At 40.9% G+C, this 27,934-nt stretch overlaps 1 protein-coding gene across 2 annotated transcripts in view; it reads left to right on the forward strand.

Moving 5' to 3' along the window:
- adamtsl3 (ADAMTS-like 3) overlaps positions 1-27,934 on the forward strand; it is a 188,923-nt gene that overhangs the window by 156,472 nt on the left and 4,517 nt on the right. The window contains exons 15-22 of one of the 2 annotated variants that reach the window (XM_046387226.1): positions 3,897-3,981; positions 8,890-9,185; positions 9,265-9,394; positions 13,288-13,498; positions 13,590-13,769; positions 15,212-15,365; positions 21,706-22,446; positions 22,887-23,127. In XM_046387226.1, the coding sequence (XP_046243182.1) occupies positions 3,897-3,981; positions 8,890-9,185; positions 9,265-9,394; positions 13,288-13,498; positions 13,590-13,769; positions 15,212-15,365; positions 21,706-22,446; positions 22,887-23,127 (2,038 nt within the window). Of the gene's footprint in view, positions 1-3,896; positions 3,986-8,889; positions 9,186-9,264; positions 9,395-13,287; positions 13,499-13,589; positions 13,770-15,211; positions 15,366-21,705; positions 22,447-22,886; positions 23,128-27,934 lie in introns of those variants that run through there. The other variant, XM_046387311.1, reaches the window with a different exon arrangement.

Below are 27,934 nucleotides of genomic sequence, written 5' to 3' on the forward strand. Positions count from 1 at the left end.
AAACAACACAAAAGAAAAGAAATTCTCTAAACCGTCAGAGCAGGTTACTGTGGTGATACTGTAACACAGCTGGAATTAGACAAACTCACCTGGGACCCCAATTATGTTGGTGGACCCATGGAAAAGTTTGGTTTTGCCTTTTTTGTTATTGTGTTTATACTGTAACACAGCTAGAATAAGACAGCCTCACACGGGGCACCAATGATGTTGTGCGACTTAGTAGGAGCAATTTGGTTATTGGCAGAGAGTCAATGATTATGGGAAATAATCATTAAAGTAAAATCAGTGTATGCTTAATACACATAAATATCGGGGCACCACCCTGTTACCAGGGACCAATAGCCAAATTAATTAATGGGAAAGCAGTCTCTTAAAATTGTGAAGGATGATTCCGAGCACTGGCTGTCATGAATTCAGCTGTTATCACAAGTACATACACAACAACCACAGACAACGACAGGTTAAACTATAACAGGATTTATTAAACAGCAACAACCATCCATAGATAAGTATCACTTTGTAATAAACACTATTATAATCTAAGTTTTATCAACACACATTAACTATTAACTAAGATAACACAGGTACAGCAACAAGAGTATATCTATACATAGGTGTGCATATATACAGGAGTGTGTGTGTGTGTGTGTGTGTATGGGTGTGTGAGAGAGAGAGAGAGATGATGACAACAGTATGGGGGCTAACAAGCTAGCCAGGTAGCGGCTAACAAGCTAGTGGCTAAAAACAAACAAAATGGCGGTTAGCAAGATAGCAGCTAACAAGATAGCAGCTAACAACAAGCTAGTGGCTGACTACAATTAAGATGGCGGATGGCCACATGAAGGGAGGAGCTACAACCAGAATGGCGAGTGGGGAAACTACAACCAAAATGGTGGAGGACTACATGAGGAGGGGTCAGCACACCAGGATGAACAACCACATGAAGGATGACTCAGCAAACTAACAGCTAGTCACACGCAAGTGATGACTCAGCAAAACTCCAAATGACTACCGAAGAATACGCCGGCCGTATTATTCAGAGCCAAGATGGTGATAACCAACGTGATGTTGCTTATGTGGTCACAGAAGGGAACGATGGGCGGAAGCCTTTGAGCGCCACGTACCCCTTGGTTACGGTTCGTGATCGCGTGCTCGGACTTTCGCCTCACCGTTCAGAAAGAAGAGTGTGAGGAAAGATAGAAAAGAAAATACAAGAAACACAACCCAATAAAATAATCCACTCTAATTCTTTAGAAACTCGCGTGTCACCACACAATAGCGGAGTCAGTAAACCGGAGCTTATCTGCTCAGCTATTGGTCCTTTAACTGGTGACGCGCGGTCTCGCTGAAACGGCGGAAATGACCGACCGGAAACTAAAATCAATGAATGCAGCACTTAAAAGTTACAGAAAGCATGTGTAAACAACCTACGTTACACTATCTCTGCCCAGACATAAGCCTCTTACGTTGCGTTGCTCCGATCATTCGGAGTTTGAAATAATGATCCGCTTAAACGTTCGCAGCGTCGTCCTCGGCGGGATGCTGGCGGTCCGTTATTCTGATGATGCGGAGTGTTGATCTCTCGGCGGCAGCGGAGAAAATCACCGGTGAAAAGTTAACAAACTTTGTTTTCGTCCTTAACAAAGTCGGCGCGCGGCTCGTTAACGTGCGATCAGCTGATTGTTCAGCGATCCACGTCGGTAAAAAAAAGGAAAAGTTACGGAAAAATACAGCAGTCTGTTTCTCGGCCTGCGAGTTGCAGAACTGTGACCCGGGATCTAAAATGATGTTAATCAAAACGTTTGATTGTTGCTCCCTTTTGGCGGTTTGGACATTTGGAGAGCCTGGAGAAGCTCTCACTGTCACAGCACGCACGGGAAAAAGCGATGCTGATGGTCGCAGTGACCTTTTATTACCTGAGTGACGTCACCTCGGACCCCCGTGGAGATGGCTGGCACACAGCCAATGTCCGTGCCGGTTCTGAGTTTAAACTCAGGAATTTATGACTTAGGTGCACGTCATGAGTGGGGTCTCTAACAGTTAGTCACTCTAACTCAGGCTTTATGAGTTACATGTAGGCCGCTCTATTGTTCTCCAGAGCGCATGGCCAGAGATCCCAACATCACATACATGTTATATAGTACAAATATTACAGTAAAGTTAATATGTTTGTTTTTTATCATGGTTTTTGAGTGCAAGTGTGTTCAAATCTGTGATACATGGTGGGCTGGAAAAACACTGTGGCTGTAACTCTGTAACTCTGGCTCTTTGCCAGTCACGCTGAGCACATTAGCTGCGGTTGTGTGTGTGTGTGTGTGTGTGTTGTCCTTAATGCCCACAGTCACCACCTTTACCGTAAAAACAAAAACAACAGACGTCATTTGCATCAGCTTCCATCATGTGGCCTTAATTTATGATCCATCACCTGCTCTAAATGAACACTCCTGCTCATTGAACTGCTGGAGTTTTGAAACTCTGTTAATTCAAATAAGCTCATAGTTTTAGATGAACGTGTACTGTATGGCTCTAAATCCCAGGAGAGAGCTTTTCCATAATAATAGAACTGACAATATTATACTCAAGTCAAGCTCTCATAGTTTGGAGTGGTCTGAATGGGGTCTCTATCTCCCACATATCTCACTCTGTTCTATACACAAACCGGAGACCTCACTAGCTGTGACTGTTTCATTTCAATTTAAACGCAGTAAACACGGCGGACAACAGTCTGTCTGTCTATTTTCCTCATGTCTGTAATGGCAAGTAGATTCAATATGTTAAGTCTGAAAACATACGTATACATAAAGTGTACCTACAATATCATGTCAGCGGCAAGGGGTTGATGGTTTAAACAGTAAAGACATAAAAGGTGTGAGTGTGCCCTACTGTTTGGAATTTTACTATACTTTCTATAGAAAAAGTCGCAACTGTTTTTGTGTTTCTAGTGGGTGTGCTGTTTCTGGCTACTGTGTGTGTCAAAATTTCTACACAGACACAGAACCTTTGCGATACATTCAGGTGCACCTCGTAAACTGAAATCCGCATTGCTTTGTGTGCAACGTGTGCTGTATGACTGAGGTGCTTCATGGTGCGTACAAGTGCGCATCATAAACTCTGAAGTCTTATTTTCCTTTGTTAAAATACACAGGCCATATCTGTCATTACATTCCTGTTCTTTCATTACAGCATTTTTTAATAATTATAGGCTAAAATCATAATATCCCATTCATTTCCATAGGCAGATTTTAAAGATAGATAAAGTGGATATTAGCTACTGTTGAGGCTCTGTTCAACAACTCTTCAGTTGAGTTACACGATATCGTTTTCTGACTGATGATAATTTTGGCCCTCCCCTCTTCTGATGAGACAATGCTGATAAAATATTGGAAAGACTGATTTAAGATAGTAGATAGCTTTTTTCCTCTCAGACTGAATGGAGCTTATGGAATAGTTATGGTTCACTACAAGTGCAGTACGATGTTTGTTATTAAGGGAAATTAAAAGTATGAAAGTAAACAAGGTATCATTACACAATCATGCTTCACCTCACCGTCTCCGCGACAAAACAGTCATATGCGTGGGTCAAGGGTTACGTACATGTGTGCACATTCTCCCTTCTACTTTGTTTTTATAAATCACAATATATGCGTGAAAAGTGGCATACGACTGTTTCAGGCCCTGTTTTGCGTCTGTGCAGCAGTAACAAATCCTCATCCTCCTCACTCACCTGTTCTGCATTCCCTAATTAGCGACTTAGTATTTTTACTGGCCCATTCCTACGGGCTCTTGCCAGATTGTCTTTGGGCCTGTTTTTTGACCCCACTGGTGTATTTTCTATCCAGCAGTCATTTGCATTTTGGGATAACTGAGATGTAGCTATTTTTCTTTTTCTCTGTCAGAGTCTCTGCCAGTGGAGGCCAAAGCACCCTGGTTAAAACAAGCCCACGAACTGGAGGAGCACCAAACTGCTACAGAGGATCCCACGTGAGTACACACACTCTCTCACGCACACACACGTTTAGACACATACAACATGCAGTGCTCTGTATAATAATAACAATAACATTTTATTTTATTTAGGTTTGTATGTTTTTTGTTTGTTTGTTTTGTTTCAGCTATGGCATATATGCATATAGCATACATGGCATGCATACATATATGTCATATATGTGTGTGTCTGTGTGTGTACACATATATATAGTAAATTATTGGAAATTATGTCACATGATGCTACTCACCCAATCAAATCTGCATATTCTGAAAACGATTTTGATTCAAGTCAGACAGACACACAAACACAAGAGAAGTGACTCATAATATTATCTAGCCATTATGTTCTAGACTTTTGCTTAAGGAAATCTGGGACTGGGGACGCCCCCCAGTAGAATATCCCTCAAAGCAAATGAACATGAAAAAGAACAACAAACCAACAATATGATTTTATCCTTATCTTGTCAGCCTCCACAGATTCAAGTAAAACATGAAAAGTGAAAACTAGACAGAGTGAAGCATAGCTAAAAGGAAAATTGTGTGACACTTATGTGAAACATTAAAATAATGAGGTGAGTGAGGTCAGTGATATGTCATGTTTGTGAGAGGGGTCATGAATGGCTGTGAGATGGTTATACTGGGCTCATAGCAGTCCATATGCCTGGTATATAGGGTGCAAAACTTTGAGCAATGTGAATAAAGATAGTTGATAGTTGTGACCACAACTGAAACAAAACACCACCACCATATAGGTGAATCTAGGTGGGAGCAGAGTACCAACACCCCAATTTTTGGAGGGAAATAGACAGTATTCCTTGGTTAGCAGCAGAAGTATCAACAGCGATGCTGACAAAGAGCCCTGAATAATGCTCAGGGTACAGTTCACTTTTGTTGAGGACTTGTCTTTAATGATAAATAAACTGGGATTTTGATAAGGGGAGGTTACCTAGGGTGAAGAATAATAGAAATAGGGAGCTAGTCATAGGTCTAATTTGTAAGTATTTTAGCATAGATTCAACTCAATAAAGTTGATTCTTGAAATGGCAAAAAGGGGAATCAATGTGATCAATAGGGAGCAAAGCCAAATGCTTAAGCTGTACAAGTCAAAGGGCCATGTTGGTGAATTCGCCACTTCTCCAGAATGCACAATAGACCAACAGCAAAAAGTGTCAATACATGGAGAGAAGGGATTATTTCTGAGTGGTAACAGAATTAAATCCCCAAGAAAGAGCAGTAAGAATGTGATCCACTAAGACAAATTTATGATGAGAGGCCAGGTCTGCTGCTGGATAATGTATATTTCTGATGGCTGAATGATGATGGTTCAGGATGTCTTTGAACTGGGTTGGTTCACTTGCCCTGAAGGGACCTGGCTGAGGGCTAAACAAGGGTAAGCGTCTTTGCAACTGCTGCAAATGTGGAGAAAATGGCATTTGGGATTGAAAAGATGCACTTGCTGGTTGTGACTGTCAGTGGTGTACTGATTGTGGAGAGTTTGAGAATGAGCCAGCAAAGGTACTGGGGAGGTAAAGGTGGCACAGATGAAAGCCGATTGACCTGAATTTATGCAGTAAAGGGAATAAGCAATGCTTTAATGTGTGTGTAATTTGTACCTCAAGTTAGGTGAACCATATTGGCTCCAGTTTGAATGGGAACTGGGTGTCATTAATATTTTACAGCTTCCATCCATTTAAAGAAACTAGGGAGCTTTCATTTGGCGTTGATTATGCTAGCCTCTGTGAACAAAGGTGGAAGTGTTTTCTGGAATTAGGACTGCATTTACCATGAGCACCACCTTGTGTTGTGATCTAGCTAGAACATGTATTTGTTTTGGAAACAAGTGATAGAAAGATGCAACATAGTTGAACTGTTGTATCATTCATACACCTAGATAACAGTCAGTTGTATTACAGTAATGTTCACCATGATCTATTCCTCCATGGACCTTACATACCTGTCTAGGAGGAAGAGGCCCCTTACTTTTCACTGCAAAGCTTGACCCTGGAAAATGTAAATACAGGATCTTCAGTGGTGCATAATGCAAATCATTTCATTTAATTTCATGGGAAAATGGACCCATGAGAAGATTATTCCAGACAAACAAACTTCGTCCTTTCATAAGATAAGATAATCCTTTATTAGTCCCATAACTGGGATATTACAGTCATCTTCTCTCGTTAGGGACCAGGCAACTTTGCTGCCAGGCCCTGTTGGAGTCTTCTTTTTCTCTTCTTCTTCTTTTTACTACCATGCCTTCCCATGCATGCAAATAAACCAAATTTTGCACAAGGTGTCCTTCACAAACGATTAAATCAGTCTGCAGCACATCAAAATGTCTAACTTTAAAGAGATAAATTCTCACAAAATAAATCTCTTCTTGAAGAAAAAGTCTTGAAAAAAATGTAATGTAAATTATTGCAGTCATTGGTGAACAGGTCATCCTCAAACATTACTTTCTCACGAATAGAGCAATCTTTGTAAGTCTTTGTAAAAATATATTACAGTTATCTTTATTTTGTCTAGAAGAAGAGCAGATTTTCAGAATTTTATCTTGGTAAGTGACTATTTGGCATTAGTTCGAAATTTGCCTTTACATGCACCTCTGAGGGCTGAGGTTATAGTAGGAAGCCATCAGAGGGTCTTACTTGGTGTCTTTAAGGTGGAGGGGTTGGAGCCCTGAGCAATGCAGAAAGAATTATATCTAATCAGTCGTTGTGCTGGGGATCCCATGTCCTATGTGTTTTAGATGTTCCTGTCTTCCAGCACACCTAATTCAAATAATCAGCTTGTCATCCATCTCTACAGAAACCTGAGAACGAACCATTCATTTGAATCAGATGTGTTGGAGCAGGGACACATCAAAAACATGCAGGGCAGAGTATCCCAGGACCAGGACGGAGAAACACAGGACGAGAGACACATTATTAACACATAATGGTTAACACTATCGCCTCACAGCAAGAGGGCTCCAGATTCGAGTCTGGGTCTGGGCCCTGCACTGTGCAGAGTGTGCATGTTATCCCTGTGCATGCATGGGTACACCGGCTTCCTCCCACAAGCCAATTAATGTTAGCTAACCAGTCCAGGGTGTACCCCACCTCTCGCCTGCTGTCAGCTGGGATAAGCTCCAGGCTGTAGGCTCTTTGGGCTGTTCTGCTGATGGACCCTCATGTATTTCTTTGTTTGTCTTTCATTTCCAGGGAAATGTATGTCCGTGTGTCCATTACAGTACAGAGTTCAGTAGTTTGATGTATATGGTGTTAGTGTCCCTCACCCTCAGGCAGCTGCCCCAGCAGGCAACAGCATATGTGATGGCACTGGACACCACCGACTCATAGAACATCCTCAGCATCGTCCTGCAGATGTTGAAGGACCTCAGCCGCCTCAGAAAATAAGGCCCTTTCTGTAGACAGTGTCCATGTTCTTGCATCAGTCCAGTTTGTGATCCAAAAAAAAATAAAGTGGGAAGAAATAAAAAATAAGGGTCAAGGATCAAGGAACTTTTATTGTCATACCAACTCACATTTACGTGCTTATGGTACGAAATTAGGACTCAGGTCCCGGGAGCAATAGGTAGGGTATTTTATAAAAATATGAAATGAAAAGTTGAATAAAAAAATAGAAATATAAGCTAAATAAAAATAGAATATATAGGCAAAGAGTAGAATATATAGGCTAAGACAAATACAATATATATATATAAAAAAAAATAAAAAACACTTAACATTCTGAGAAAGGAAATAAATAAATAAGAAGCCAGTTTAGCATGTGCAGCATAAATATGAATGTACTGTTGTGTGCTAGTGTGAGGTAGTCCAGGAAAATAGTCTGTAAAAGAAATAGAGGGCTTAAAGTGTTAGAAAAAAGCAGAATATGAGCCAGAGCAATGGCTGCATGCACGATCGGCTCATGCACACCACATCATTATGTAGCTTAATTCTGATGCTGGTGACCACAAAATACCTCCAGAGGTCCTGTGTCCCTTCCCCTGACAGATCAGAGCTGGCAGCACGAGGGGGACCTAAAACATATTTAGCAGGTGCTTTTAATGTTGAGGTTGGTCTTTTATAATGTACAAGAATTAAAAAAAATCAATGATGTTGATAAAGTAAATTGTCTGAGATTAGATGACAATGAGGTATATTGTCTTTGTAATGTTCTGTGCTGTACTGTACAAAGACAAACACAAAGAAAAGACATACAAGAGGGAAACACTGATCCACTTAAGGGAACTGGCTTTTACCAAGAGTTTCTATCTAGAGGTGCACGGTGATGACTTCCTCGTCGATGACGGTGACTTCCTTCCTTCAAGTTGTGTGTCAACCTTCATCTTCCTATGATTCAGCTTCCAAAAAGTTTGATCGTGTCTTTTAGTGACCAAATCCTGATCTGTGCTGGCATTATTTACCAGGCAATCACAAGGCAGCTGCTGTCAGTTTAAACTGATATGCTGTTTATGAATCACAGGTGCATAAGGTAAAAATGGGATTCATAGAGCCTGCTTTAGTCACTTTTTGAACGCTCAGCATGTTCAAGTGTAAGTCAAAGAACATTTTTATGAATAAGGCCCCAGGTGACTGGCGCACATCGTGCAGCGATTTGTCAGAGACTCTTGTCAAATTGGCGAGTGAGATAGCCTTCTTTATACTCAGTCACTGACAGCAGAGTATGTGGTTAAACATTAGGAGATGTCTGTTTGCATGGCGGTTGTATCCTGTTATATCCTGATATAGGTTTTATGTAGCAGAATCCTTGCATCTTAGGGTGACTACAAAGAGCATGTTTCATCGGACTTACATTTCCAACATACAACTCTACCAGTGTCTAAGTCCAGTGCAATCTGTTAACAATTTTAAATGAATTTGAATTTGAACACTCTTTCTGTATATACTCTGTGTTCAGATTTGTACCTGGGCCCTGGTCATCCTGCAGTGCCACCTGTGGGCCTGGCAGGCAAACGCGGGAGGTGAAGTGTCAGGTACTCCTCTCATTCACCAAGACAGAGGTGGACCTCCCAGAGGAGGAGTGTGGTGAGAACAGACCCCAAACGGAGAGGCCCTGTAACCAGGGGTTATGTACCAAAGTTCCAGGCATCTCATCAAGCCTCAAGGACCATGGGGCCACTTTCATCCAGACAGAGGAACTGTACAGTTGGAGCTACAGTGGTTTCACTGCCTGCTCAGCCACATGTGCTGCTGGTGAGGTTTCTGAAACTTTTTTTTCCATACACACTCTCCTTTCTTGTCCAATTGTTTGTTGTCTATGTCTTCTACCCAGGAAAGCAGAAAGCAGTAGTGAGGTGTGTTAACAGCAAGCAAGGTGACGAGGTGGATGACTTTCTGTGTGAGCCATCCAGCAGGCCACCAGTACTGATCCGCATCTGTGAGCCTGAGCCATGCCCCCCAAGGTGAGAGACTATAAGATCACTGAAGCCACATAGAAAGCTAACAGAGCCTGGACAAGCACACTCCAGTCATGGACTGCTGAAACCACAGCTGGAAGCCTGTGGTCTCTCTGTGCTTGTGCCCAGTTTAACTTTGAGCTATGTATCACATATAACAGTGAATATGATTAGTGCTTAGCAATGAAGACTGAACTGTGAAAAGTTTTGAAATGAGTCAGACCGCTGAGTAATGGTCACAGTGATGTAGAGCCACCTATCAGAGAAATGCCGTTAAGTTTACATACAAACTGCACATGTATTTTATATTTTCCATTACTGCGTAACAATGATCATTAGTGCAAACGTCATGGTATATGAGGTGGTTATGTGAGCCGTTGTGTGCATGTACGAATAGGGGGATCACATCAGCTGTTGCATTGTGATTTATAGTAGAGGGTTACTTTTTAATTCATATAAACTTAAATAAATAAAATGAACAACATGTTTTTGTTTTTATGATAATGATTACTTGTATACTCATACTATGTATATACTGTCACTGTTGAGGTTTAAATTTCAATGAGGTTCAAAGTTGTATTCCAGACTTCTAATGCCCAGCGCAAAACAGCACACAGCGCAGTGCAAGTATCATTACTAATTTCTGACCACAGTTGTTATTTTCACGCCCAGTGCCCACATCGTGTAAACAAGAACTGTACTTATGGTCATCTCTGTTCCCAATGAGCTATGAAGTCAGCTTCATACCAGTATCTTGTAATAGACCAGCACTGTTACTGCTGCAGGAGATTGCTGTAGGGAATGTCACTTTCCTCATTAATGATGTATTTTTTCACCCACCTGCATCCCATCCACTATTAATCAGAATAACCATTTATATGACCCAGCCTGCCAGTTTTCAGTGCATCACTATGACGCAGGGCAGTCCCTGGCACAGAGGACTGCGAGACAGAAGGTCTACAGACCGAGGACCACAAACCAGCATGGAAGACCAAAGCTGTTGTGATCTTTTGCTTTAATAACCATAGTAATGCCTAAACAATGACAGGTTTTCCAACAGACTCCCAACAGAAAATCATCAACTGAAGATCTTGTCAGATACAGCTGTTATACTTTAATTTGTCACTCCTTTAACTTAGTTCTGCATTTCCATAAAATTGGGGGACTTGAGAGAGACAAATTACAACAAATAAGGGCTACTTCAATGGCAGACTATCACTAAGGTTATTTTGTCAACTGCACTGATTTAGTATCTTGATGAGTTGTGTGCAACAAGTCTGGGATGAGATCACTTTGTGACACCTTCAGTGCACTCAGGTCATTAGATAAGGATGACTGAGATATTAGTGAAGACGATCTCAGAAGGACATTGCTTTGCATTTCGTCACAAGATGTTTGGAATATTATACAAGGATGTATTTGTCTATTTATCTAAAGGACATATACAAGAAACAGCGGCAGAGTGCTGGACCTTACGCACACAAACACACATGCATAACATACACACATGCATGCATGACACACAGCGTATAGCCTGAGAGTATGGGAGACCAACAGCGAGAACACAGTGGGATAAACTCCCCCATTTTCTCTTCTGCTCTGTCTACAATAATATACTCATCATTCACCTCCCTGCTTGATTTGCTGTAGTTGTTGACATTACTGGCGTCTGACTTTCACTTTAATTCAGTGTATAATTCATCTGTAATTTGTTTAGAGTTTGTTGGAGTTTCTTGGTTGGCCTAAGCCTAAACACTGGCAATCCTGGACAACTGGTAACAAGAAGAACTGGCTCTGTTAACCGTGGGGTTGTCACTTTAGCTATGAGTGCAGAGAGGCAAAAATCTTGAATAAACTATCATGAAAAGGTACTTAATGATTCAGTTTTCCCTCCCTTCTAAAGCAAAGAGGAAGCCCACCCATTTCATCTATAATGTGCATGTTTTTGGTATTGTGGGAGGAAGCCGGAGAACCCGGAGAAAACCCACGCAGGCACAGGGAGAACATGCAGACTCCACATAGAAGGGCCCAGACCGGGATTCAAACCTGGAACCCTCTTGCTATGAGGCGCTAACCACTGCACCACTGTGCCGCCCTGCAGATTGAATCACTTTTCACATGTGGTCAGATACTGAATTGGTCACACTAACTCCACTCCACGTTGAAACTGTGCTCACCCTAGAGACCTTCTGTGCTGTGAGGTTGAATGTGTGAGGGAAGCGTCCACCTTTTGGAGTCTATAGCTTCTTTGCAGTGACATCAAGATTTTAAGCCTTGTTGCCCACCGTCAATGTTGGGGAAGTTACTTTTAAAAAGTAGTGTTTGCCTACTTAAAGTTCTACTATGCAGGACAGAACAGGTATTTCTTTTGTGCTCTTTATTATAAAAAATGCCACAAACAGAGCACTTGGCAAGAAAACATTGGACTATTATAGGCTTCAAAACCACCACTAAAGCCCTACGAAACAATATTAAATAACATAGCCTAGATACATCTTATGGGCATATAGGTGAACACAAAATACATAAGGGCTTATTTTATAGCCTTATACTCTTTCATTAAACAGGTTACGCTGACATTGGTGAAAATCTAGTGCATAGTGTAGGCTCCTTAGGACAACATGATGAAAACCTCAAAATGGCTCATATGTCTCAAAATGAAACAAAAGCAAATAAAAATCCTTAATATCTCCATATGTTTGCACACAGTCCACTTGCTGCTCAAAAGAATTAGAAAAAAGTGTCCACATGTCCGGGAATAAAACTCATCACATGCGCAAAACCCACCAAAAAAGTGTAAATAGTTACTCTACCACAGGAAATATATTTTAACAGTTATAAAACTATATAAAACTGAATTACTTTATTTCATGAATTTACTACTGAAGATGAATTAATGCATCTGCTCGTCTTAACCTTACACAGACCTCATCTAGATCCAACAGAAAAATTGAGAATTGTGCAGGCGTGTAGCTGAGAAGACAGTGTCGCTGTCAAATCTGTCCCTGGGAAAAGTAGGCTAACGGTGCGCCGAACTGAAAAAGGAACTACGTTTCTTTACCAAATTTTCAGTAGTAGTTTTCAGTAGTTAGTGTGTACTACCCAATTAAAGTAGTTACGTTACTGTAACACGTTGCACACAACGCTGTCCACCATAAGCTCATTGATTTTGATTATTTTGAGCTTCAGGTGCTCTCTGTCAGTCACTACATACACTATATACACAAAAGCATCCAGACACACCCTTTATGGGACTGTTTTTCAGGGGTTCGGCTCGGCTTCCAGTGAAGGGAAATCTTACTGCTTCAGCATACCAAGACATTTTGGACAATGATATGCTTCCAACTTTGTGGTGACAGTTTAGGGAAGACCTTTTTCTATTCCAGCATGACTGTGCCCCAGTGCACAAAGCAAAGCTCCATAAAGACATGGTTGGATGGGTTTGTCGTAGAAAAACTTGACTGGCCCGCACAGAGCCCTGACCTCAACCCAATCCAACACCTTTGAAGTGAACTGGAATGGGGATTGCGAGCCAAGCTCTTTTGTCCAACATCAGTGCTGCAAAGCTGTCTATTTATTTAGATTGTCATGTCATTAAAGTCCCTGTTGGTGCAATGGTCAGGTAATTTTGATGCTTAAATGACTAAATTAATTGCAATAATAATTGATAAATGGTTGAAATTGTTATTCCCGAATGATGGGTAAACATCACTCGGGAATAACAGCTGAAATAGATGGCTTTTTAGTTTTAATGAGTGAAAAAGCTAAAATTAGCACACAGTAATGAAGAAATGCTTTGCAGGTACATTAGAGTAAAAGGTTGGAAGCCACTGTTCTAGAACAAGTTTGCATCCTAATATTTAACAGTGTCTGACCTGCTCCATTATCTCTGTCTCCAGATGGGAGGTGACAGCATGGACTGGCTGCTCTGCTTCCTGTGGCGTCGGTATACAGACCAGGAGTGTATTTTGCATGCGTCTGTTGTCCTTTGACCAGCAGGATATTCTGACTGTTTCAGAGGATGAGTGCAATGACTTTAAACCTGCCATCCTGCAGCCCTGCAACCAGGTGGACTGTCCTCCAGCCTGGGAGACCGAACCTTGGCAGCAAGTATGGACTTTGTGTGTGCCTTTGGACAGATTTAACAGGTGAAACTCCTTTCTTCCTACCTTTATCTTCTTTGTGTGCTTGTTTCCTCCAGTGCTCCCAGTCCTGTGGTGGGGGTGTTCAAGTGCGGAAGGTCTATTGCAAGCAGCTCCTGTCCACAGGGGCCTATAGGTGGCTGGGAGACAATAGCTGCTTTGGGAACAAACCTGCCGCTAGCAGAGGCTGCAGCAACATTGACTGTCTGCCGTACATGGCAGGAGGAGAGTGGGGAAAGGTGAGCACTAGTGGAGAAAAAAAAGAGATGATAGAGGGGGATTGAAGGCTGCACACTGCAATGAAAGACACATGTACAGTGAAATGAAAGGCTGAAAGCCGAAAGGTTTGAAAGGTTTTCAATATTTCCATATTTCCACATGATCATATATTTAATTTGAACTAAGGCCTGGCTCAGTCTGCATTTACAACAGAAACAGCAAGTCCATGTGAGCTGTTAGCTTAATTTAAATTTCAGTGTTGATATTTAATACATTTCACTAAGAGTGCCAGGTATTGAGTAGTGAAGACTTCTCTACAGGAGTGAAAGTATATTTTGCAGATATTTCAGATTTTGAACTGTTGTGTAAATCAACAAACCCATGATTTGTTTGACATTTGACAAATATTGTTTGCCTGTTTACACTGATTCAATGTAAATAAACGTTGTTTCTAAGTTCATGTTTTTAGCTTTATGGCTTTACAACAATTTACAATTTACCATGGCAGCCCATGCAGCTACAACGGGCTGCCACTCCGTCAAACTTGCTACACTTTTGCTTTAATTATTATTTTTTTTCTGATCTATTGTTGAATCAAGTATTACCTATGAGAGAAATACATTCATTGGCAGTGGAGAAGTTAGAGCAGCTGATTTTTTGGGATGATCGCTGCCCACAACACATTTGACTGTTCAGTCAGATCAGTCAGACTGCCCTGGGAGGAGAAAAAATAGATCCAGTATGGCAGCTTGGACTTAAGGCCGCTGCTGGAAATGTGATGGATAAAATGAGACTCAGGCTGTCCAAGCAATGGAAAGTCAATGAAAAACTGTCTCCACCACGACATCCCCAATCAAGGTGTTGTCATAACTGACAGAGTGCAGGACTCCGGCAGGATGAGAGTAGGTTAACTTGCTCTTGACATTATCATTATTTACCCAGACACAAATTTATGCACATAATTGTTTCATAGGTGTACATGTGTTTATGTATATAAATATGCATATAAATTGCCCTGTTTTATTGTTTAGCTTATTCCATTACAAATGTAATTACCTGTGTATATGTTTGTAGCATGATCATTAGGAGTCATTTTATAAAATGTCATATTGACAAGCATATATATATATATATATATATACATACAATTTATGTTTTTGTATATGTACATGACACTGTATGTGTGTGGAGCCTAGTATTTTTTTTTAGGGCATAGTTCTTGTACAGCTGCACTGTTCCATGTGCATTCTCTCTTAATTACACAATAAAAGGTGGCCTTTTTTTTTTTAGGTGTAACCAAAACCCTTCCCTAACCCTAACTACACTTGACATGCAAAAACATTGCCACTGGATGCTAAAGTCATTGTCACAAAAGGTTTTGCAAAGTCATCCAGTATCAAAGCTCTATGTGTCAACAGGGCTCATTTTATTCTATTCTGTCCTGCTCTGGTTCACTCTGCAGTGCTCAGTTTCTTGTGGTTTGGGGATCCAGCGTAGGGAGCCGCTGTGCCTCCAGGTGACGGCCATGGACCAGCAGGTGACACTGGACAGGGAGCTGTGCTCAAGGTTGCCCTCCCCACCACTCATCCGAACTTGCCGTATGATGGCTTGTCCCAGTAAGAATACACACAAACACTCACATTCTAATTCTAATACCTTTATGTACTTCTTACATCATGCTGTTCATTGTAAGCGGAATGTTTTAACAATGTTTGATGCTGTATTGGGCAATGCGGCTGTAGATTTATGATTGATTATCCGTTCAAGTAATTAATGTAATTAGGTTAACAGTTTTTGCCATATTTTCTTGTTTGATGGTACAGTTGCAATTGAGTATTAAACTTCATGAGCTCTAAATGAAAAAATTATGTAAAATAAAATGACAGTGAGTGAAGATGGGACTGGGATTTGACCGTGTGCCAGGGTCCTGCACGGGTTCACTTTTGGAGACCTGCACTTGCACAATACAGAACCACACCCGCCTGTTTGCCCGTAATTATATCAAAGTTAAATCATTGCCAGCTATGGCCTCCTTGTCCTCCCACCATGAAGGTTTGTGTTTATTTCATCCATCATCCCGACACTCCAACTATACATGCGGGAGAAAATACAGTCGCAACTAAGTGACATATAGGTTAAAGGTTGCAGCCCCTGTACTGACCACGCAGTGATTATGACAATGTGTACCTAATACATATATTTTTGCTTATATATTATTTTTGCAGGCTACAATGCTGTTTTGTTTTCACCTGCTATCCGCCCATATGTAATTAATTACCCTCCCGTAAAATTCCACAACATTAAACCCCGCCCATTTCAGCAAATGTCTGCGGGTACCCGATGCGGTTCAGGACTCTGCTTTGTGATTAACTTTCATTTTTGCATAAGTTACTCAAAATGTCCCCCTTACTAACAAGTTTCATTGCAGTTATGGCAGGTTTACTTGATTAAAATAGAATTGTTATCATATCAATTTTAATGCATAGTCCCAGATTAAAGTAAAGCAGACAGAGTTCTTGGCTTGTTCATTGCAGTCTTATTAAATAGTGTCATGGACACAAAGAACAATGCATAAAAGATTCAAGATTCAAAGTGTGTATTGTCATATGCACAGTAAGGAAACAGGTTTCCCTATACAATGAAATTCTTACTTTGCTGCCCACACTGAATGCCATAAAAATTTAAGGTATATTAAAAAAATAGAATAATTTAACAAAAGAGGCAATTTGAGAAGAGCATGCAGAAAATAAACATTAAATATAAACTATGAATAAGTAAGGTTATGTAAAGCTATATAAATAAATGTGCATGTGTTGTTGAGGAATCTGATGGCGGAGGGAAAGAAAGAGTTTCTGAGTCTGGTGGTCCTACACTTCACACTCCTGTACCTCCGTCCCGAGGGGAGGAGAGTGGACAGACCTTGTTGGGGGTGGGTGGGGTCCTTGATGACGGAGGCAGCTCTCCTCTGGACTCCTGTGGACTCTGCGCTGGTATACAAGGTGTATACATCTGGAAAGTGATTATCCATTGGGCTGTGAGCAATGTATGCACTCTCTAGCTCAGACTATTACTACATCAAGCCATCAACAAATTGTGTTCAGTCAATAGAGTGTGTCTTTGAAGTTGAATATTTGAAACCCAGCCACGCTCATCTTCAGCAATGTTAACATACTCTGCTGTGCAGTCTGTAAGCAAGCAGCTAGAAAGTAAGTGTAGTCCAAAATGCGAGAAGAACGTCTGAAAAACATTGCATTCAGCAGCTTTCATTGAACGTTGATGAGTTCACATGAAGGCTAAGCGACGAGAGAGAGAGAGCTCTTTCACTGTTTGTTCATTCATATTCAGTGAAAAAATGCACACAGCTCTGTTCCAGCATTCAGTGTGCCACCGTTTAATGGGATCTTGTAATTCTGTGAGTTCCTCTAACTCACCTCAGCTGGGACATAGACTGTAAAACTGAATGAAGATTGAATGTATTGCAAATGTCACAGCAGCTCCTGAGAATCTGAGTTCCAATGTGTTTCATAAAATGTTCTCTTCAGATGCTGCTCCCCGTTCTCTCCTACATGCTGCTGGTTAATTAGGACTGGCTAAGGCTGTCCCAATGGGACAGATAGTAGTCCCTGTCAGATGGTCAGACATCTTCAGAAACCACCTTCTCCCACAAACTTCTGATGTTTTCAAATGATGTTTACCTTGTGAGAAGACATAATTCATTTGCAGCATTAATTGCACTTCTTCTGATTTTAAAGCTGTGACATTCAACACCTTACACTTGCAAAACTGAGTGAAAGTAATTTATAATTTCTGCAAAGTGCTTTAAGATAAGAAGTTTGGCAATGTGGTACTGGGAGGTTGCTGACAACCAATGACAGGACATAAAAGTGATGACTGCCATCCCTAGTTTCAATAACATGGCCAGCAGCACTGAACACATGTTGGAATGGACATTTTTCTTAACAAGGGAAATTGATGAAGTCCTGATCAAATGTTTGTTGTTTGTTGATTGTAGCAATCTTCTGAGTAAATCACCTTGAGAGTACCTGGTATAATATCATCGGGCCTTAACTGTCATTCAAAATCAAGAGGTGGTGAATTTCAACTAAATGTCAAACGATACTGGTACATCACCATGTACCAAACTGCTTTGGCGTTGCACGGAATCTGTTTCATCACCTGTTGATCAACAAATTCTCCAGTGCCTTCTTCATCAGACCCATGAAGTGAGCTGGCAGGCAACTGTGGTCCAGTATCACCATACAGACTAGGAGTTGGTAGAGAGTGAGTTTTTAAAGGCTGATATAATAATAATTTGAAGCAGGAAAATAGTTGATTAATTGTCCTTCTGTCAGCGGGCAGCTGCTTAAGTGGGTGGTGTATCTCAGAGAACATCCATGATCGCCAGAACATAAGGTTTCCCCCGCAGAACATTGTACTGTAAACAGATGATTAATGTTATTGACTTCACCTGTCAGTAGTGTTCTTGTTGTGTCTGATCGGTATATATAAATGAGGAAAAGCATCTAGCAGTGACTTTACTGATTTTCTCATCTTTCACAGCTCCTCAGCTCTTTCGTGAGCCTCAGTACATTAAGTGAGTCAAGGATTGGAACCCAGAAGCAGAACACAGAACACAGTCAGAAAGCGAAGTTTAGAGTATTTACTGAAAGAAAAAAAAGTGAACAATAGCAAAAACTCCTCGCTAAAAGCCCATTTGAGAAAGCAGATTTAGTGAAAATAAGTTAAGCGTGATATGAGAGAAACTCTGGGTTAACTGTTTCAGTGAGGAAGGTTCTTGGAGTAAGTTACCATGGTAACTTTTTTGTTTGTCTTGTCCTGATGACTTCTTAGTTTAGCGGTACCATTTTTCTTCCTTGGTTTTGGACCATCAGCTGTGCCTCTGTCAGAGGTGGTGGTGGTCCTCTGCCCATTTTCCGGGTCTAGTTCTACTAAAATAGGGGCCCACTTTTTCTCACTGACCATTGGCCGTGGTGAATCATATTATCAGGGCTCCATTAACGATGGCTTTTTATAGTTGTGGTGCACACACTTAAATCAGAGTCAACCTACTCAGAGTTGACTGAACTAATTCAGCTGATTTGTAACTGGAAACTCAGAGTTTTCCCATCTCAGAGTACATCAACTCAAAGTTCACAGTTTAACTCTTGAAACGGGCCCCAGGTTGCAGATGAGTGCCAGGATTGTCCAAAACAGGAACTGGATCATAGGTGTTTCCAAAAACACTGCAGCCTTGTAATAATTAGATGCAAAGTTTTAATGTAGCTTTAATGTACATTAATATTTGATATCTTGTTTGTTTTATTTTGAACTTCCCCTAAAACACAAATCATTGTTTTAGCATTTCTGGATTAAACAAATGATTTGTCTTTTGTTCAATCCAGTCAAATCCAGTAATTTGTTATTTGTCATTTGTTAGTGACATCAAGAAGACATTGGACATTTATTTATTTATTTATTTTTGAAATTCAATTTTTATTGACTTTGAAATATAGAATGAACCCAACTACACCAGATAAAAAAGAATAACCTGTATGACTGTCAGATTCCTGAGTGTTTGCAGTTTTGTTTTAATATACAGTACAGTCTCTAACTTGTGATTATCTAAAATGGTTGTGATTCTGCAAGCTAAATTTATTTTAAACTCCTGGGAACTCATTGCTGTACCTTGACACCAGCTGTGAGCTCACTCAGGTCCAGTCTTGCTCATCATGGAAATCTCGAGCCATAATCAAAACATCTGAAAATGTCAGCTGCCCTCCTGAAATTGAATTGAATTCTTCACTATTCTGTAATCTGTAACTCTAAGAGTCTGTGGTGAACTATAAATTCATGGGTCATTGGTCACTGAAAGAACTACATCCCATTTGTTTGATGTAGCTGTACAGCCCATATGTATTTGAATAGTTTCCTGTATGTGATGTGTTCATGAGGATGTTATGTACTATGGTAACACCATAAATCTTGTTAAGCATCTGAGATTTAATGATATACAATATGATGAGGTTATGCAGCAGTTGTCTGTAGAAGAGGAGAAAGATACGTCTAGCATGAGAGAGAGTGTACTATTGATGACTTTTTTATCTGTCACTGACAATGAGAAAATGGTCTATTCAACCAAAAGGAGTTTCCCTCATTCTTAACACAAGGTAATGGTAATTTTGTTAAGCTTCTGTACAAACTGTGGGTATCCAATACTATGGTATTGGTTTGGTTGGTGTCAGCAATAGCAGCCCGGATTTTACTTTGTATCGGACGGGATAGGACTAAAAAAAGGTGGTTGTTGCTGTGCATTAACTAAGACGTGTTTTAAATTCCATATATGAATCTTTGCCATAATTTCCTCATTGAGAGATCCATCCTTCTGCGAGTTTTGATGAATCTTTAGACAAAAGAACTGGGACACCTGACCTTTACACCAACAGGGACGTTAATGACATCTCAGCTTTGCTGTGATAATAGCTTTCACTCTCCTGGGAAGGCTTTCCACAAGACTTTGGAGCTGTTCTGTGGGAATTTTTGCCCTTTCGTGCTGCAGAGCATGAATGTTGGGTCGGGCACTGATGTTGGGTGAAAAGGTGTTTCAGGGGGTTGAGGTCAGGACTCTGTGCAGGCCAAGCAAGTTCCTCCACACTAAACTCATCCAACCATATTTATGGACCTTGCTTTGTGTGCTGGGGCACAGCCATGCTGGAATAGAAAAAGGCCCCCAAAACTGTTACCTCAAAGTTGGAATCATAGCATTGTTCAAAATGTCTTGGTAAGCTGAAGCATTAAGATTCCCCTTCACTGGTGTTACGGGGCCAAGCCCCACTCCTGAAAGAAAGCCCCATAAAGAGATGTGTCTAGATACTTTTGTATATATAGTGTATGTGTCTTCCATAGTATTTCACTAAATTTTTGTTTCACCCTAGCTGGTATTTTTCATGAAGAGCTTGAACTTGATTGTGTGTGAAACTTAGAATCAATGTATTTTGGACATTTAAAAGTGACATCAGCACTGGCAGAGATTATGTTGGTCTAACTCAGTGCTTCTCAATTATTTTCTGTTGCGCCCCCCCCCAGCAAGTAGAAAACAATTCGCGCCCCCCCCGCCGCGACTATAAATAATAGTAATAATAATATGTAATAATATTTAATAATATGTAATAATAGGATGCTAACAATTCTCGCTGGTTTACTGAAGTAGCATTCACAAAGCGGGATGATTGTTGGCAATATTCGGCACGTTTTGGCTGAAAAATCTCCAGCCTTCATTTATTTGGCTTCATGCTGTCCGCTGCCAACATTTTTAGACAGTAAACACACCGGTCTCTCGTCTCCCACTGTAGTCACAGTGAAGCCAAGCGCTACATATGCTTCGTCATATTTCCTCGTCTTAGCTTTCGGGTGAGTTACTTTTGTCTCATTATCTTCGTCTCTCTCCGCCTTTCTTCTCATCCCTGTTAAAAATTTCTTCATGTTGTCTCTTAAGGGTTCGTTTACTGCACTTCATCTCGCCTGCTCGGTGCAAAAAAGCCGCTACACCATAGAGCTAATACTCCCTGCGCACACTCTGACAATGAGAGCGCCACTGCCAACTACTGTAGTGGATGTGCAATTACACTTTATTCTAGTACGGCAAAAAAAGCATGTTCCCCAGGGTCACACGCGCCCCCCCTGGCATCGCACCGCGCCCCCCCAGGGGGGCGCGCCCCACTATTTGAGAAGCACTGGTCTAACTGGATGTACACAAGTTTTTCTGGAGCATGAACTTTGTTTGGAGTTATATGTCTGATTATCTGTAATGTTTTTCTAATATTTCCAGTTTGTTAAGTTTGAATTAAATCTGTTTGAATGAAGTTTATTGTCTGAGGCAGAATATTTTCTTTTGGCAAGGAAAAAGTGCTGTCTGATTTAAAATAACAATCCTCCCCTTTTACTCTTTTACTACAACAGAGCACAAGAAAGAGATGAGACCCAAAGACACCAAAAAGGTTCAGGTCAAGATCCGAATGAAGCAGGCAGTGAGACATCCAGCAAAGGCCAGAGGCTATAAGCGGGGAGTTAAACAGTGTCCACTGCTCATGGGTATGCATCATATCTACATACAGACTCGCAAGGAAAAACGCCTCCACCTGACAATTGGTGGCCATGCCTACCTCCTACCCAACACCTCCCTGGTCATCAAATGCCCTGTCAGAAGGTTCCCCAAAGCTTACATCCGCTGGCTCAAAGACGAACACCCCCTGTCCATTTCCAAAAGACTGGGTATCACCAAATCCGGCTCACTGAAGATACATTTTCTGGGGGCAGAAGATATTGGGGTGTACAAGTGTGTTGCTGGACCTGCATCAGACATACTCACTCTTCAGCTGATAGGTAACGACAGCAGGTCAACTGGCAGACCATCTACTGCCAGTCCAAGTACCAACCGGGAGGAGATGCTGCTTCGTTGCCATTGGCACTACTCAATCCCGGAGCTAGTGCAGAGGATTAGTGTTTCTCTTCTTCCTCCTGGTGTCCGGGAGGTTTCATTGCAGCCACATGTGGAGGAAAGGCTAATTAACATCACCCTGCAAGCTGACCGAGGAGAGATCCAGCAGGAGCAGGCATCAGAACTCATCTCCGCACTGCTGACCCACATATCTGCTGCCCAGCTCTGGGCCAGGACTACGGAGGGAGGAGGACAAGCTAAAGGTAATTATAATCCCAGCTGCCTCTGCTTTGAAGTGTATTTAACCTTCAAGCTTTAATAAAATACCTCGAGATTCTCTTTATTCTTCCTGCTCTTGTTCTCTGCATGACAAATTAATGTCTTCCTCTGCCCTGTCTGTGTATTTCAATTAGTTAATGTATACAGTGGTCAGTATGGCATATTTTGACACGCGCTGATAGTAATAACGTGTTAAACGACTGCTTCATGATTTGCCTGTATACATGATATGCCTGTTTGCCAAGAGTGATTCCTATAATTTCAGAAAAAAAGTTGCTCATAAGTGATGATAATCATGGTGATGATGATGTTGATGAAGAATATGATGATTATGATGATGATTTAAACAACCAGTATATTAGTCTTGGTCTCTGTTTTAGGCACAAAACTTTTTTTTATGTTGTGTTTGTGATTTATCCAACAGACAGACTGCCCAACTGGTCAGAACGCTTTTCACTGGGGACTATGGCAAAGAGACCAGCGATCATCAGACAGCAGCAGATCTTGCCACTGACTTTTCAGAGAACCATCAACATCAGTGTTGGAAACAGTGCCCTCCTCACCAATGCCACCCAGTCACTAACCATACTCTGTCCTGCAGAGGGTTTCCCGCCTCCCAAAACCAGCTGGACCAAAGATGGTATTATGCTGCAGCCCACTGACAGGTAACATCCTGGAGCTAATGTTGACACATTAATCAAAGAAGTGTTTCACAAAGATCTGATATCTTCAGACAATAATTATCTGCAAATACTATAGCATATGCATTAAAAAATATGTCTCAAAGAAATAGTCCAAAAATTACTCACGGTTTTTCAATAAACCCACTTATGATTAGATTTGTATGAGATACTCAAGGAGATGCACGACCGCAATGCTCACATGTAGGATAATGTTCTCTAGACACTGGTAACATGCACATCACAACATGCGTGTAGAGATTTTTCCTGATCAATGATTAAGTGTTTAGTTTGACTCCTACTTCATCTTTTCATCTGTTCCCTAATAAAAAGTAAGTCAAATGTAGTGACCAAACAGGAACCCACCCCATCCCAGAAACCCCCTTCTGTCTATTTGCCACTATTTATGAACACTCCACAGTACGTCCAGTGTCAGTTAATAATACTCATAAGTTTTGTGTCACACCAGACAAGAGGAAACTGATCAGTAAAGTGCAGCACGACTTGCTGGCAGTCAGTGCAGCTTGATTTCTCCAAGTGCATTCATAAATGCTGAACATGCACAATGACACCACCAAAATTGTCTCATGAATGAGATGATGACTTAGTGTTTTTGTCTTTCTAATAAGTCTGTGTGATTAGTCTGAACCAAATGACTTAAACTGGCACCATATTTCTTTGAAGTAATGCACATTTTTAACAGCCTTCAAGTACAATGCAATATACCATATCCAGTCATACAAGTGAACTGTGCTATTGAATTTGTCTCACTGAGCAACTCTGGGCCAATGAATATATATTATAATATATAATATAATGAAGCAGACCACTTTGTACTTTGCACTTTTGGGACTCATTTGTTCAACTCCCAGGTCTAGGTACACTCTCTCAGACAGCTACATATGAAAGTCATCACTGCTTTTCTCGAGGTCCTGTCAATCACCATGACAGACTGCTGCAGAGAGACTGCTTTTCTGCACCAGCATCTTGTACAACAAGCTGTTTTCTCAGTTTCTCCAATCTTCCCTGAGTGGTGTCAATATGTTACTTTACAGCCATAACAGCTTCCACTCTTCTGGGTAGGCTTTTCACAAGATTTGGGAGGGTTTGTCTGGGAATTTTTGCCCACTCATGAAGTAGAGCATTTGTGAGGTCAGGCACTGATGTTTGATGAAAAGGCCTCCATTCCAGTTCATCCCAATGGTGTTGAATGGGGTTTAGGTCAGGGCTCTATGTGTGCCAGTCAAGTTCTTTAACCATGTCTTTATGGACCTTACTTTATGCACTGAGGCATAGTCATGCTGAAATAGAAAAGGTCTTTCCCCAGATTGTTTCCACAACTTTGAAAGTTTTAAGAGTGCTTGAATTGAACCCCAAAATGCAGACACTCAAGGCAGAGAACAGGGTTAACAAAAGTAACATGGTTTAATGAAGTCCTCAGAATAAGTCTTTACACAAAGATCTGGAGGCTTACTACAACAGTGTCAACTAAAGTTCTCAATTTGTCAATACTGAAAATGAGTTCAAACAATCCTAAAGGTGCAGAGCCTATCACAATACCACTGAACTAGCAAGATAATCTGGCAAAGGTGGAATGGAGAAAGCCTCCCTTAATATAGGCAGGGGAAAAGGTGAGTTCATAGCTGACTGCCAACAGGTGCGCAGGGGACTGCCAGCGAGGGAGACTGGTACGCCCAGCTCAGCCTCTGATTGGACCACACAGAAAACAAAATGCACATACCCACAAAACACAAAAGGGGAAAAGGGAAGGGAGGGAACAGAGGGAAAACACAGAATCCCAACAGGAAGCATAGCATTGTTCAAAATGGCTTGATATATTTAAGCATTAAGATTTCCATTCACTGAAAGTAAGGGGCCTAGCCCAACCCCTGAAAAACAGCCCCATGAAGAGGTGTGTCTAGAGATTATGTAGTGTGCCTGACCCTGAGCAAAGACGACTGGCACTTTTTAATCGACAATGTGAGTGAGGATGCACCTTGGTTTAAAGGGAATGGCAGATGATACTGATTGGTTTAATTCATGTTACCCCAAAAACACACCTATAAATAATTCAGGGACTAAATACAACCCCTTTGCACTTTGCACCTAGCAAATGGCTGTGAAATGCACAGACAATGTGCTATTGTTTAATAAAGCCAAACAGTCTTCATGTGCTTTAAAAACACTGCATTTGTAATTAAATTAAGCAGAGCTCTATTTAGAGTTGCATAGTAGGAACACAATATAAACTGAATAGGGTCTTGTGGTAATTGTTTGTCTGCTCAGTTGGTTATGCAAAATTGATCAGACAGAGGAAGAACTCTCAGTGAAGGGTCAGAAAGGTTCACTTCTCAGCCTTTTGTTCATGACTATACTGATGTCACTGTCCATGACAGTCAGTGACAGTCAATTTTGTGATCCAAGTCTGGCAACTTTGTCAAACAGGTAATCTGACAACCATGCCCACTTTAGCTAGTGATTGGGCAGATCTACAGAGGTGCAACAGTAGGCAGGGTTTGAACTTCCCTTTTATCATACCATCACACAAATACTTCCATCATTTTTGGTGTGAACAAACAAGTGCAACACAATGAATACCTCTGAAACAGACTGTCTAAAAGTCTGTGCTTTCATTCCTTTTTGTAAAATTCATTGTGTCAAAAGACAGGTTCTTGGAAAGAGATTAGTGAGATACTGTAATGCTGCCAGGAAGAGGCTATGATGGCAGGCTTCTCACCTCATCTGTGAATGTAGGCAATCATAACAGATATTGTATGTTAGGTCTGTTGTACAAACTACTTTATCCACAGCATCCACAGCAAGGTATAACATGCTAGCGGGATATCTTTGGAGTTATTATTTTAGTATTTAGTATTTATTTTTCCTGGTTAGTGGTTTTGCCTGCATTAGTGCAGAGGGGATTAAATCTGTTTTCCTCTCTGTTATGCACTGAGGTGAAATCGATATTGATCTTCTAATCTGATGCTAGGTAAGGTGGCAAACAAACACATTTCCTAAATGTCAGACTGCTCTTTCAATCTGGCCATGAGAAAGAGAAAGACAAGCACAACTTCAAGGCCAAAGTGGGACAGAGACTTAATTGACATTTACAGGACCTAGGGGCTGTGGAGTAAAACACATTTGACCCCATCTTATCAAAGCAATATAACTGTAGAGTGAAATAAGCATGATAACAGCTGAAGATATCTCTCTGCAAAATGTTGTGCTGAGGTTAACCTTTTCAAAAAGCTTTTATCAGATTCACTGGGAGAGATAGACTGTGATAGACTAATCTTTTTTTAAGGGAAAAACTTCACATCAATATTATTATGGAGGGAAAGGGAAGAATAATTTTGTTTTTCCTTATATTGCTTTACTACGCATAGTGTTGCTATGAATGCAAGTCTAATTCTGGTGTTGGGTTTTTGATGGATTAATTCAGTTTTCAGTTCAGTTTATTTATATAGCGCCAATTCACAACAAAAGTTATCTCATGATAATTTCCAATTCGAGCAGGTCTAGACCAAACTCTTTAATTAAATTTTGTAATACAGAGCCCAACATTCCCCCTTGAGCAAGCACTTGGCGACAGTGGCAGGGAAAAATTGCCTTTTAGAAGGCAGAAACCTTGGAGCAGACCCCGGCTCTAGATGGATGGTCATAGTAGTTATCGCAGTAGTATTACTACTATTCATCTCTTTAAGGTACGGTGGTGTCTAGCCATTCAGGGCTTTAGGTAGCCAATGTAGAGAAGCTAGTACAGGAGAAATAAGATCTCTAATGCTGGTTCTTGTGAGTAATCACGCAGCAGCATTCTGGATTAGCTGGAGAGTTTCAGTAATTTAGACTGTAAGTAATTAATGCATGGACTATTTTTTCTGCATCTTTCTGATTCACAATGTGTCTAATTTTTGCAATATTGTGGAGGTGAAAGAATGCAGTTGTTGAAATGTGTGTTGTGTGTGAGTTAAAAGACATGTCCTGATCATAGATAACTCCTAGATTCCTTACAGTAGAGCTTGAGGCCAAGGCTAAGCCATCTAGCATTGCTATATGATTGGATAATTTGTTCCTTAGGTGTTTAGGGCCCAGGACAATAACTTGGTTGGTTTGGTTGAATTTAGAAGTAAAAAATTGCAAGTCATCCAGGTTTTTATGTGTTTAAGCTGATTTGTTTCATCTGGTTTCATTGACAAGTACAATTGTGTGTCATCTGCACAACAATGAAAATGTATGGAGTATTTCCTAATAATATCACCGATAGGGAGCATATAAAGGGTGAATAATTTTTTTTTTTTTTTAAATTTAAATTACTTTATTAATTCCAAGCTGGGAAATTACGTCTCTGCATTTAACCCATCACTGATTGAAACACACACATGCAACATGCAGTGAAACACACAGGAGCCCCGGGAGCATATATTGGGGGTTAAATGCCTTGCTCATCAGCCAGCATGGGGGGTGGAATATTATCACTCCACCACACTCAAATTTTTCCTGCCCGCCCGGTGGGGGAATCGAACCAGCGACCTTCCGATCACAAGCCGCTTGTAATATGAACCTCTAGGCCACGAAATATTGGCCCAAGGACAGAACCTTGGTCAACTCTGTGACTAACTTTTGTGAGTATGGACGATGCATCATTAGCATGAGCAAACTGAGATGGATCTGATAAATAGGGCTGAAACCAGCTTAATGCAGTTCCTTTAATGCCAATTAGGTGTTCCAATCTGTGTAATAAGATGGAATATTCAGTGGTGTCAAATGCAGCACTAAGGTCTAACAGTACAAG

Source organism: Scatophagus argus, chromosome 1 (assembly GCF_020382885.2).
Source record: "Scatophagus argus isolate fScaArg1 chromosome 1, fScaArg1.pri, whole genome shotgun sequence".
Lineage (NCBI taxonomy): Eukaryota > Metazoa > Chordata > Actinopteri > Scatophagidae > Scatophagus > Scatophagus argus.